The sequence below is a fragment of the Dasypus novemcinctus genome, chromosome 7, assembly GCF_030445035.2.
Source record: "Dasypus novemcinctus isolate mDasNov1 chromosome 7, mDasNov1.1.hap2, whole genome shotgun sequence".
Taxonomy (NCBI): Eukaryota; Metazoa; Chordata; class Mammalia; order Cingulata; family Dasypodidae; genus Dasypus; species Dasypus novemcinctus.
The window spans coordinates 125,955,801-125,970,706 of record NC_080679.1 but is presented as its reverse complement, the minus strand read 5'-3'; the positions used below and the strand labels follow the sequence as shown (position 1 = coordinate 125,970,706).

Genomic DNA, 14,906 nt, shown 5'->3' with positions numbered 1-14,906 from the left:
ACAAAGTTAAACATACATCTGCCACATAATCTAGTCATTCTAAAATTATTTATATATTCAAGAGAAATTAAAGCAAACATCCAAAGACTTCCAGTTGAATCGTCAAAGCATCTTTATTTATAATAGCCTCAGAATGGGAGCAACTCAAAAGTTCATCATTGAGCGAATGGAGAAACAAACTGCGGTATATCCAAACAATGGAATACAAAAAAAAAAAAAGCAAACTATCAAAACAGGCAACAACATGGACCTCAAAATAATTATGCTGAGTAAGAGCTCAGACAAAAAAGAATACATATAATATGCTTCAAAGTACATAAAATTCTAGAAAATGCAAACCAATTTAAAGTCACAAAAAGTGCAACAGTGGTTACCTAACGGAGCGGCTAAGAGAAAGGGATTATTAAGGGGCATGAAGGAAATTTTGAGGGTGATGGATATATTTGCCATTTTGATTGTGGTGATGGATTCATGGATGTATACATATATCCAAATATATCAAATTAAAAAATTTAAATATGTGCAGTTTATTGTATGTCAATTATACCTAAATGAAGCTGTTGAAATATTTTATTCAACTATTTACTATCTGGAGATTCCATTTAGTAGTCCATAATCTTGAAAAAGTGTCAACTGCGAATATTAGGTTCATCTTCTCCTAGGGGATGCCCCGCTAAGGGCAATGATAAATGGAACAGTAGGTATTGCCCCCCTCTCGTCAATCTTTTTTAAATCTTATTATTTGCTTGTTTTTTATTGATATCTATGGAAAAAGTTATGTGCCACTGATGATTTTTCTCCAAAATTGTTTTTGTATTCATAGTCATCTACCTAAATTTTCTAGTTGCTCTGGCATAGTTTGGGTAATTTCCTTGATTTTTTTGTCTTCTTATCTGAGACCTGTTTGAATTTTCTTTTGAATTATAACGGAAGGCCAATCCGCATGCTAGTCATTTCTTTGCAGTCTAAACTGAAATGATACATGTGTGTCACAGTTGCAAGAAGAGAGGAGAAAAGAAAGAATCCCAGTAGAGACAACTATAGTCCTTGTATATAACCCAGGTTGTCACTTAGGAAGGAATTTATAATATGAAGTTCTTTTGAAGAAATACCCTCAGGTTTTGTACAGTTTTCTCATTTCACATTGAGCCTTTGAGATTTTTTCTATCCTTGGTAAGATTTAGTACCAGTATGTTTCTCCTGTTTTCTTGAATTTTATCCTTGATCTGATACTTTATCTTGCAGTCTATTTACCTTTAAATTTCACCTTACTTTTCCCAATACTGCTTTCAGGAAGATGAAGAAGTTAAAAACAATACCAAGCTACTTGAAGAATATGATGTGCCTTTGTTTTGGTTATAACTTTCCTAATGCTATTTAAATACTGCTGCTTAATTTTGGGGCTTTTTTACTCTTTTTTTCACTATGTAGTTTGTTGTTTTTTTTTGAGGTATGGTGGCCCAGGGAATAAACCCAGGACCTTGTATGTGGGAAGCTGGTGCTCAGTCACATCTGCTTCCCTGATATTTTTTTTTTCAGAAGGCATCGGGAATCAAACCTGGGACCTCCCATGTGGGAGGTGGGCACTCAATTGCTTGAGCCACATCTGTCCCCCACTATGTAGTTTTAAAGGGCTATCTTTTAGTTAGCTTTATGTTATTACATTATCTTTACTGAGATTACAAACTGGGCATTTGTAAAAGTTTATGAAGTTTACAAGGTAAATCTTTATTAGATATTTATCTTCTTACATATATTCTTATAGAGACATTTATATTCTTATAAACATATAAGCAGAAAACTTGTTCTCTATATATAAGATTACCATTATATATATATTACCAGTATATATACCAGTATATATATATATTCCTCCTCTATTCTTTCAAATGTGACACATTTCTTACAAAAAATGACCAGAATACAGTAATCAGCCTTCAACAATAATCTGTACTGCACATCTCAATATCTTCCTCATGAACATAGAATATGAATTATTCTAACACATAATGGTCATGGCTTTTATTTATTGAAAATGGAGAATCTTATTTTGTAAACTAGAACAAATGAAAATGGTTAACATTTGTTTTACTAGAAGATCATGAATAACTATCTACATGATTCTAACCAGGTTCCACTTAAAAGCGAATTTATAGGTCTTTTAAGAATTCCACAGGTAAAACTAATCAAAGCTTAACAATCTAGCTTTTTCAAATTTAGAGTTATCCCCCAAAAACTACTGCCTGCAGGAAAAAAAAAGTGGAAATACTATCAAGAATAAACAATAAAACCATTTTAGGAAAAGGAAATCTGGGGTATTACTCAATGACTAAAACTGATTATGCCTAATAGCTGACTTGAACTTCACACACACACAAAAAAGGCCTGAAAACTCCAAAATACACTAAATTCTAAAAACCAAAGTAAATGTATGCTTATGCAGAAGGTATCATGGTTTTTAAAAAAACAATAATGGGGTCAGAACAAAAGTCTCTTATAAATATTTAATAAAGACAAAAATAGAAATTATAACATCTGGCTGGACTGTCAAGATGTAAATATGATTAATTTATGCTAGAAAATAATGACCTGAATATAGATTATGAACAAGTTCTCACCTACGGAGTATAACACAGGAATCTACAGAACTTTTTACTCATGTAGATATAGAGGACCCATTACATGAAGATTTTGACATGGTAGGTATATGAGTAACAAAGATTCTATGACAACATAAATAAGAATTCTATTTTAAAGTAAGGAAAATCCCACCAATAAAACCTTAATGCAGAATACTTACCAGTACCGGAATTTTGAACCCAATGTAAAATAATGTGCAAAAAAATTCTTTTGAGGTGGAAGTGGTCTGTCCAAACGGAAGAACGTGTGATGTTCTACACAGGCTTTCCACAAATTTTTACATGCTCTGTAATTCACCATATTAAATCCCAATAATGTTTCTCTAGATTCATGCTGTAAAATAAGACAAAATTCACAGAATACTAGGAAAAGGTCGGATCTTATTGTTTCATTTAACTTACTTTAACAGAGAAATTATTCTAGCCCTGCAAACACTAATCATGCTAATGTCATTTTTATCAACCCAATAAAAAGGTAGAAAAATAAATTGAATGGTTTTGTAAAACGTGGGCCTCAATCAGCAATATTACAACTATTAGGAACTTTTACTTTAGATCATGGTTAGAAATAAGTTGACATATATTTGTTTCAAAAGTTATTAGCTATGATTCTGTTTCAAGATATAACCCATCATCACATCATTTAACACCTCAAATTTTATAAATCTGTCTCAATTGTAAATAACTACATAAGCAAATTCAGCACCTCTATACATTATTATGAAACAAAATTTAAAATAACAGAAGCATTTATTTTTCTATAAGTCTGACACAAATTATATTTTGAATGAATAATTTTATTGAAGTAAAACACCTATGGCAATGAACGCATATCCTAAGTGTACAGCTTTGTTTTGCACACAGTGAGCACAATCATTTAAACCTCCAACGAGATGAAGAAATGGATCATTACTAGCACTGCAGAAAGATTTCTTCTCCTCTTTAAGCCAGTAAATACCCTCTCAAAGATAACCATTCTTCTGACTTTTATCACTATATATTAATTATGCTTGTTTTTGAACTTGATATAAAAATAATAATATTATGCGCTCTTTAGGGCTGGCTTCTATTGCTCAACATTATGTTCCTGATATTCATCCATGTAGTAGTAAAGCAGTAATTCACCCATTTTCATTCTGTATAGTATTCCACTGAATGAATAAGCCATAGTTTGTTTATCCATTTTATACTTCCAGTTTGGGATCATAAGAAAAATGCTGCTATGTATATTGCTATATGTTGTCTGGTATACATATGTGTGCATTTCTGTTTATAGATCATATATATGTTCAGCATCAGGCCAATAGTTTCTCAATATAGCTATATCAATATACACTGCCTCCCACAGCTCCACATGCTCACCAATCCTTAGTATGGTCAGGATTTTTCACTTTACTATTCTGGTGGGTGTGCAAAGGTTTCACATTTTGGTTACGATTTACATTTCCCTGATGACTAATGAGGTTCAACACCTTTTTGTTTACTGGCCATGTGGATAGCCTATTTTTCTATTGGTTGGATATACAGCCAAAGACTTATGTGTGTGTGTGTGCGTGTGTGTGATATATACATATACTATGCTATTTCACTTTCTTGATGCCTTTCGATGAATAGGGTTCTTAGTTTTAACACAGTCCTAAATTACTCATCTTTTCTAGTAGGGCTAGGATGTTTTCCTTTTATGTCCTATTTAAGAAATCTTTGTATATATTATAAGATCATGAAGATATTTTCCATATAACTGAAACAGTAAAATGCCCACGAAAAGGAAACGAACTATCATGTTGGAATGTAATATGCTTAAACAATACTTCTTGATCACAAGAAAATTAATTCTTAATTATGATTAACAGTTGCTTTGCATGCACTAATATACATATAGTTTATGTGCTGTACCATATACCATAAACATTATGCAAAATGACAGAATGTCTCACACTGAGGATGATGTGGTAATGCTTCTCAGTGCCAGCAACATCTGAGATGCATATTTTATCTCTTTTTTTTGTCACTTGACATACTTTTCCAAATGCCTCCATGTGATTTTAACAGTCTACCAATAGTATTTGGAATGTCCTCCCCTCATCCCATTTTATTTTAAATATTCTTACTGAGTTTTGGGGAATGAATATACAATTTTTCTATGTAAACAATGGCCCCAACAAATTGTATTGAAAGACACACAGATTATATGAAGTTTGGGTATTTATAAAAACGGAGAGATATTTTAGAAATAAAATATTAACTCTTTCTGTAGAGTGTACCTGGATACTGATCTTTAAGCAATTATTAGTTCATTTTTGTTGCTGTTTTTACTTGCGACTGAAAAAATTCCTAACTGATACACTACTTCAGAGAAAGGTTGTGAGGATTAAATGACATGAAAAGTGCCTGGTATGGAAATACTTCATTTTATTTTGCTTTGCTATATTATGCTTCACAGATACTGTGTTTGGTTTTTACAACTGAAGGTTTGTGGCAACCCTGCATCAAGCAAGTCTATCAATGCCATTTTTCCAACAGCAATGCGGGCACTTTGAGTTTCTGTATCACATTTTAATTAGGGTCTGTACATTGTTTTTCTTAGAGAAAATGCTACTGCACACTTCATGACTATAGTATAGTATAAACATAACTTATATACAGTAAAATAAACGGAATGGTTTACAAAATGTGGGCCTCATTCAGCAAAAAATGTGTGTGACTTGTTTTACTGCAATATGAGCTCTATTATGGTTGTCTGGAACCCAATGCACAATGTTCCTGAGGTACGCTGGTTTATTTTCAGGCATATAATATGCACAATTAATGTCAGTTATTGTAAATATTATTACTATCACTAATAACACTAGGATTATTTTAGGAGACAAATAGAAAAGTTGATTTCTACAGTGTCTTCTATCAATATAATTATTTAAAGTAAAATACTTGTTATCTAATTTCCAGGTAAGATTTCTTATATTTTATAGCTTTAAACACTAGAAACATGTAAAGAATGTTCACTAGCAATATTAGCCATAAAAACCCTAACCTGGAAACAGCAAAATTGTCCATTGACAGAAGAATCAATAATTAATTTATGGTACATTCACTCAGTGGAATACTATCCAGTAAAGGAAAAGAACAAACCATTTTATGTGCCATAATGGTGGATCTCAAATAATGTTAAGGGAATGAAATCAGGTACAAAAAACCCATATGGTATGATTACATGCTTTAAAGTTCAAAAATAGGCAAACTAGTACAAGGAGGGTCAAAGACTGGGAGTATGGCATCAGGAGTTTTTGAGGTGCTGGTAATGATCTTTATGTTAATATGGGAGGTGTTAGTATGGGATGTTTGTTTCATCAAACAAATTTAGACTGCATACTGTTCTGCACTCATTTCTATAAAAATTATTTTGGAAAAAACCTACATACTTTGAAAATCATAAACCAGTCACTTAAAATATCAGTATGTTCAGATAAAGCATATCTGCTTCAAACATATTTTTAAGGTTTCAAATATATTTTATAGATACAGCCAAATTGCACTTTGCATTACTTTGTCGAGATTTCTCAGATTCCTAAGACGTAAAGTCGGTTAAAGATTAATATTAATTTAATTGGCTGAGAAAGATAAAATATTTACAAGATGAAATTCTTTCAAACACTACCTTCCATGGTAACTTGATGTGCTGAATACAGAAAAAGGGCATTATCATTCCCATATGAGGAGGAAATGTGCTACAAGTTCATAAACTAGAAACAAAAATAAACACCCAGCACCAATAAAATGAAATGAACTTATATATGAAAGGGAGTGCTGTAGATTTAGCAGAAAAAATTAAAAGTACATACAAAATTCAATTACTGTCACTTCTCATACTGACAGATGACAATGAACATCACACTTGGAAAAACAAGTTCAAAAAGGAGCAAAAGGGATATCTATAAGAATTTTAAATCAGAACCTAAAACTTCTTGTGGAAACAAATATAACTTGTAATACCAAGTGAATTAACATGAAATTCAATTGTGTAATTTTAATTGTCTCTGTGTGTGTATACACACATTCACATGTTTCCATACACAAACATATAATGAATTTAAGAAGTCTAGTTCTTGGCTACTACTTTCAAATTAATCCACATTTAAAATTTTCAAACCACCTCAGTAGGTAGTTATTAACATTATTAACTATACTTTCACTTGCTGTGTAGCAAGGAATGAACAGTATCCAAACAGAGATCTGGCATTTGTCCTTGGTTACAGAGAGGTAATCTCTAGGTCCCTGGAATATGGGAGTATCTTTGTTTGCCTGGGGGCTTTGGCCACTGGACAGTATAACAGTGTGATTTATCACAGAGACTTGGACCATGTGGTATCAGTTCCAAACTCTAGAGGAACTGGAGTCTAAAGCCTGACCTATGAGAGGGACTAGAGACTAAAGGTCAGATGAACAGAAGGTGACTGAGTTCCAATAAAAACTCTAGATATCCAAGGCTCAGGTGAGCTCTTCTTTTTGGCAATACTGTGTATACTTTCATACACTATGGCTGCCAGGAGTTAATGCCATCCATTATTCCAAGGGCAAAGGATGACCACTTATGGATCCCTCCTGACTCTGCCCTAGGTGTCTCTTCCCTTGGATGATTTTAATCAGTGGTTTTTCCATGTAATAGGCTATAATTATGAGTTTTGTAGCTTTCTGTGAATTCTGTTTGTCCTTCCAAAGAATTATTGAACCTAAGGGTGGTTTTGGGAACTCCGCAAACTTGTAATTGGTGTTGGAAGTGAGAGCAGTCTTGTGTGTGGACTGAGATGCCCTTTCAATTTGATAGTTAGCTCTAAACTTTGCAGTTTGGCTAACTCTGGGAACTCACACTAATAAAAAGTTCTGTCATGAAAGACCACAGTTTTTTCTTAAAAGACTTCATTTATATTGGTTATTATTTAAGCAATACTCACCAATTCTTTTCTTAGCTGAATAAAAAACTGTTTACACTTAAAAGAAATTTTTACAATCTTCAACCTGGATAAAATATAAAATAAATTGGAATATTGGATGAATGTATTAACAAATTATGAAAACAATTACAAAAATGATCTAAGATCTAGGGCCATAAGGACAAAGAGATTCAATCTTACCTAACAAAAATTGCTTTGGGGTTCTGTCCCAATCTTCCAAGTGAATATTTTCATGACTATTCTAAATTTGGATCTTCATTACTCATAACTCCTTCCTTCCTATCCAAGAAAATCTAACTATTCCCAAAGAATAAACTTCTCACAGCTAAATCACTTCAGGAGGCAAATTGGTACACGAACCAGCTTTAAGGATGACTGCTTATGGTAGGGTAAAAGAGATATGCTTTGTTTTCTCATTTTAAATTTTTAAAAAATTTGTGATCCTGAGTTTTCAATGGATAGGAACTTGACAACATGTAGAAACTGAGGAAATTATCTTGTCATATGATGGGGGGTGTGTGGTAGGAATTATTTTCATAAAATTAAAAAATAAGCTGGATAAAATATAGTCTATGTTTATGGCAAGAAAGCAAGCCAGGTACCTCAATCCAGAAATTTCTTTAAAAAGCCACATATATTTTAGAAGTCATAAATAAACCTTCACACTAGCAAAAACAAAAAACAAAAACAAAAACAAAAACCTCACTTGTTTCTATATGATTGAAAAAAGTATGTCAGTTTCAAATCACCTTAATTTAACAAATCCTGGAAAAAATATCAATGAATAAAAATCTCTAAAATGGATTCTCCTTGCCATAAAATATATTTTGTATGATTTTCATGTTCTTATAAATGTAAGCTGTAAGCACAGCTACAGTAAATTTTTTTCTGAAAAATATGAAACAAGGTACAAAAACCTTTGACTTAATATTTTGTACAGTCAATAATAATTGTCTTTTGGTTTCTATAGGCCTGGTATATCTTCTTTTCTTTCAACTGTTCTCTTTATGCTTTAGGTATATCTCTTATAAAAAGCAGGTTGATTCTAGTTTGAATAATCGAAAAGAAGATATATGAATGGCCAATACACACAGGAAAAGATGCTGAATATCATTAGTTATCAGAGAAATGCAAATAAAAACCACAAGATACCACTTCACACTCCCCAGGATGCCTATTTAATCAAAAGGACAGAATATAACAATTGCTGGTGAGGATGTGGAGAAACTGGAAGCCACATGCACTGCTGAAGAGAGTATAAAGTGGTGTAGCCATTTTCGCAAAACATTTTAGCAGTTTCTCAAAAAGAGTGAATATATGACCCAACAATTCCACTTACAGGTATATACCAAAGAGAAATGAAAACATGTACACAGAAAAACCTGTACATGAATGTCCACTGGAGCATTATAACCTAGTAACATAAAAGACAAAGTAGAAAGAACCGATAAGCAAAATGTGGTATAACCATGCAATGGAATATTATTTGGCAATAAAAATGAAGTACCAATATATGCCACAAGATGGATGAACGCCAAAAATGTTATGCTAAGTGAAAGACGCCAATGACAAAAGACCACATTAAATGTATGATTCCATTTACATGAGATGTCCATATAACCAAATTTATAGTCACAGAAAGTACAACAGTGATTGCCTATGGTTGGTGGTTGGGGAGGAAGAAACGGGTGATAACTGCAAATGGGTACAAAGTTTCTTTTTGGAATAAAAATGTTCTCAGAGTTCAATACATTTACACATTTAGTAATAAGACATATTTGTATTTACTTCTTCTGTAAAATTTTTTGCTTTCTATTTGGCCAAAGTTTTCTGAGTTTCTTGTAATCTCTTTTCCAGCTTTCTTCTGAAAATATTTTTTCTTTTTACTTTTACTATATACTGGAATGGCAATTATAGAATCAATTTTTATTGTTTAAGTGGTTACCTTTGACATTTTTTGAGTGCTTATTTTTCCCTTTATTTTTAACTATTTCATTATGTATAACAAACATTCAATAAACTGAACATATTTAAAGGGCTAAGTTTTGACATATGTATACTCAATGTTACAAGCAGAATTATAAAATAATGAAGGCAATGAAACGCCCTTAAGCCTGATCCAGGCTGGCACAGTGTTCTGAAGAATTCTATGCTACAATGGATTATGTGATAATGAGGCTGTAGTGTCATTTAGATTGTCGAAATTCTCATACCTGATTTTAAACTTCTAATACACCATGTACTATATTTGGACAAAAAGTAAAAGTGGAAGAGATCCTCTGTAATTCATATATAATCCACAGACTAAGATAATGACCTCTTACTATTAGGTGATCCAGGTTTTTTCTTTCTAATATGATAAAAAACAAATCTATGGTAGAAAAATTTAGAAAAATGTTTAGTCAAATATACAGATGTTAATTTTCCATTCAGTCATTAAAGAGCTGTGAATGAAGAATCATTGAAATGATTTTTCAAAGAGAAAAGTAAAGAACTAAACTACCACAGGTGTTTTCTTCACTGCAGAAGCTGAGATGTTTCAATAGGAGATACCTTCACTTGACTGAAAAATAAACACTGTAGTTGAAGGCTCTGCTGAATATGTAAAAATATGATGAGATTCATCCCTGTCATTTTCCAGCACTGCTATAAAATCCATACAATACATTCCAAAGTAAACCAGCCATTCCAAACCTACAGTCACTCTGCTCTTCAATTCACAGAACCCCTGAAACTGAAAAAGTAGACATTTCTATCTAAATGTCTCTGTGGTCCCCCTCTCCATTTTCATCTCCTTTATAAAGGACTCTAGGGAGAGGATTAAGACCCATCCCGGGTCGCACCCTACAGTAGTACTCTAACCAAAGACCCTTAACCACAGTAATTTAATCAAAAGGTCCCACCTACAATAGGTTCATACGCACAGGAACGGGGTGTGCAAATTAAAAACATAATTTTCTGGGGTCCACAAAAGCCTCAGACTCCCACAATATTGTTCCAATTCACAACTTCAGAAGCCCTGCAACCATAAAGTACCCTATTACGGAAGAGTTTGATAATAAGGAGGCACTTTGATTCACTGAATGGCTTTAAAAATGTTTCACACAACTGCTATAGGTGAAACTGGTTTCTTGATCTGCTGCTAACCTATAAAATTTTGAGAAAGCAACAGACACAAGGGGGAGAAATGACAGATCTTGCTAAGGAGTCCGGGTTTTGTGAAATGGACAATTAATATCAAAAGACATTGTGAAGAACTTTTTATTGAATAATATCATTCACTTTGATGCCCATAATTTTTCACAGGAAAAAGAAAGCCTACAAATAATTGATAAGAAAGCTTAAACAAGCTTTTAGATGATGTAACCAAAATGACTGTTGTAATAACAAGAGAGTCTCTTGACATGGACAGAAACGTCACAATAAAAAACGGAGTAACAGGAGCCACGTCATATTTCAAGAACTTATAATCACAAGTAAAGGGAATGCAAACAGATAACCATCTTGGGTTTGACTGGTCCCATTACTTGGACAATGGTTCAAGAATACTCTACACCTGGAGTATCAAGCACAAAGAAAAAAAAAAGGCTGTCTCCTTAAAAAATGACATGAAAGAACCTCATTCCATTAATTCAACTTTAACATATCATTTAACAGTAAAAGAAACTACAGCTTTATTTCCTTTTGCTCACCATCCCTCACTCAGTTCATACCTAATCAGTTCTTCAAAAGATTGTTAATTTTGTAAAGGGTTACATTTATTATGTAGCTTTAACATATTATTAAAATGGGTTTATTGGCATTATAAAAGTTTTTTGGCATTAGAGAAGATAAACATAATCCTATATAATGCATTCCAACAATGGAATACTGCTCACTGAGTAGTTCATTGTTTCAAATATATAGGTAAACAGGGTTTAGGTACATTTTTATTTTGAAATAATTCCTATTTGTAAAATATTTATGAGAACAGTACAAAGAAATCCCTTATACCTTTATCCAGGCTCACCAATAGGTTACACTTTGTTTGTTCCACTGTCTATGTGTGTTCTCCCTATATGTATATTATTTATTTTCTATGCAAGAAATAATGTATTATTTTTCCCCTGTAACTTCATTTGATAAGGTGGTGTCCACAAGTTTCTCCACAGTAACATTAGTATTTTCCCTGCTGTAATTAATAACTTGTGGGAGAAATGCTTTGAATCCTGGTCCTCAAAGTGGTCATCCTCTATAGAATCTCAGTAATTTTCTAACTCCACCACTGCTTCTATATTATCAGTTGGTATTCCACTAAAAGCAATAGTATTCCTTTCTAATATTAATGGACATATTTATATACATCTGTACAGACTCATGGCTTTTTTATCTTATTCAAATCCACTGCTATCATTATTTTAATCCTCAAATTGTCCCAGATATTGCCAGTGAGAGCTTGGCAAAATTATTATCATTTGGGTGCTTCATTACTTACTTTCTGGCATAAGATGTTTCATCAGATTCATCTTGTACTTTCCCTGTTCTGCCCCTGGAAATAATCATTTCTTTAAGAAGCCCCAGTTCCTTTCAGTGGAGAATGTGGTATTTAGGAAAAAAGATCTAGGTACCAGGAAAGCTCACTGTGACAAGGAAACTTGCTTTTAGGCCCTCTCAGGAGACACAATGAGAAAATATATGTGCAGATATATATGTATTCACATGCATGCACGTACACACACACATTCTTTCCCTCTTATTTTTGTATCTACTAATTATTAAAAAAAATCATGAGATCACATGGAAACATCCAATTCTAACCCAACACTAAAGGGGTCATTCTAGTCTTCCCCATTTCCATAACTGTAACTTATTTTTACCAAATATGAGAAATTGGGCTCCCATTATCCTCAATTTACTTATTTGCTCTTGCCTAGAATACAGAGAATATAGAGTCAGCATTGTTAAACCATTCCTTTACGAAAAGTAAATCTATTTACTTCAACATTTGTTCACAGTTCTTTTTGGTAAAATTTTATGCAGTAAAATATACACATCTGAAGTGTACAATTCATTGAATGTTGATAAACGCAAATACCTTTTTAACCACAGAACACTTCCACAATTCTAGAACCTTGCTCAAGCTCCAGTTCCCTCTATCACAGTCAATTCCACTCACCACAGGCAACCACTGTTCTGAATTCTATCACCATGGATTTGTTTCCTACTCTTGAACTTTAAATACATTAAATCATCAAGTATATATTGATTTGTGACTGACTTCTTTTGCCCCAGAAGTTTTTTAGATTCATTTTATTTTCTTGTACAACTCTTTTTGGGAATATGTTTTCATTTCTGTTGGTAAAAACCTAAGAGTGAAACTCTGAATCTCAGGGTAGGTATATGCTAAACTCTGGAAAAATCAGCTTAACAGTTCTCCAAAACCACTGTACTATTTTACTTTTGCATCAGCAAAGTACGCTATGGTTGCTCTACCTATTTGTACATTTGGTATTCACAGGCTTCTAAAATGTTGCCATTCTAGTGCGTGTGAAATATTCCATTTTGGTTTTAATTTGCATTTCCCTAATGACATGATATTGAGCATGTTTGCATGTGTTTATTCAATTGAGTGAAAGGTAAGTATGAGCAGGAGGGAGAACTAATCTTTTCATCCTTTAAAAACCCTCTCAAATACCATGAAACTAATGAAATGTTCCCTAAAAAGAGTTCATCTTTTGTGGCTCCACAGCAATTTGCCAATAATTTTTCTAGTATCCTTACCTCATTTTATAATAAAAAAAGGAACATGTATACAATGTAGAACTTTGAAAATAGAAAAGAAAATTAAATTATCTTTGTATTGTTATAAACCACATCATTTGAAAAATGTTTACTTCAGATTTAGACATTTATATAAAATGTGAAATAAATAAAAATAAAAATCTTTAAAATTACCTTTATTAAAATAAGAAATGTTTTAAAAAAACCCAAAGAGGCACATTCACCACAATGAGAAGCCTTAACTATCTTTTCTGAAGCACTTAATTACAAATTTTCTCATTGACCTCCACTTAGAAACAGAGAGCATGTCTTGAATTGTCTTGTGTTCTCCCAGTGAACTACCATAATTTGAATTGTATAGCAAACATTTTAAAAATGTGAAATAAAACACTAAATGATCTGTTACAGTTTGATATAATTGATGAATTCCAAAAAGAAACATTGGATTATGTTTGTAATCTGATCCGTACCTGGGCATGATTGAGTTTTCATTAGGGCAGGAGTCCCCACCCAGCCCCCACCCCTTGGTGGGTGGAGACTCAGATAAAGGCATGGTAAAGGACAGAGTTGGGGCTTTTGATGTGAGGGTTTCTGATATTGGAGTTTGATGCTGAAGAGCCCTGGGAAGTCAGCACGCAGAGGAAAGAGAAGTCAACCCCAGGAAGAAAGGAACCTTGAAGCCAGAGTAAAGCAAGCCCCAGGAAAGTAGGAATCCAGGAAGCCGGAAACCTCGCAGACATCGGCAGCCATCTTGCTCCAAATAGACTTTGGTGAGAGAATTAACTTATGCTTTATGGCCTGGTATCTGTAAGCTCCTACCTCAAGTAAATACCCTTTATAAAAACCAACCAATTTCTGGTATTTTGCATCAGCACCCCTTTGGTTGACTAATACATGATCTTTAGTTTTTTTAATCAGTTTTACCAAGATATGTTATATACAGTAAAATCCACCCATTTAAGTGAATAATTTAGTAAGTTTTGCAAATGTAATCAGGTGAAAACACCATTATATTCAATATATAACATTTCTTTACCACCCAAAGTTCCTTAGTGCACCTCTCTGCAATCAGTCACCTCCCATTCTCAGTTCCTAGCTGCATGAGAGAAATTTTTTTTTCATTGTTTAAGTTATTTCTTCTGCCCCTTTCTCTATTTCTTCTCCTTCTGATATTCCCAATATGCATCTATTGGTTTGCCTGACAGTGTCTTACAGGTCTTTTAAGCTTTTTTACTTTTTCCCTCCTTTCTGTTCCTCAGCCTGAATCATTTCAGTTGTCTTGTACTGAATTTACTGTTTCTTTCTATACCAGCTCCAACCTCCTGTTGAAACTCTCTAGTGAACTTTTCATTGCAGTTATTGTATTCTTCAACTCCAGTATTTGTTTTTTTAAAAATTTCTATCTCTTTATTAAGATTCTTATTCATTCATTGTTTTCCTCATATGCTTTAATTTTTCCATTTTCCTTTATCTCCTTGAGCATATTGAAAAAAATTTTTTAAAAAGAAATTCTTAGTTCAGTATCTTTAAAGTATGTTCTTCGTTGAAGATTTATGAA

The 14,906-nt window shown here is 32.9% G+C and overlaps 1 protein-coding gene across 1 annotated transcript in view; it reads right to left on the bottom strand.

Moving 5' to 3' along the window:
- Nucleotides 1–14,906, bottom strand: part of PTPN4 (protein tyrosine phosphatase non-receptor type 4) — a 251,341-nt gene that overhangs the window by 67,747 nt on the left and 168,688 nt on the right. The window contains exons 11-12 of the mRNA XM_058301151.2: nucleotides 7,589–7,652; nucleotides 2,801–2,973 (exon numbers count right to left, since the gene is read on the bottom strand). Coding sequence (XP_058157134.1) covers nucleotides 2,801–2,973; nucleotides 7,589–7,652 — 237 coding nt within the window. The remainder of the gene's footprint in view (nucleotides 1–2,800; nucleotides 2,974–7,588; nucleotides 7,653–14,906) is intronic.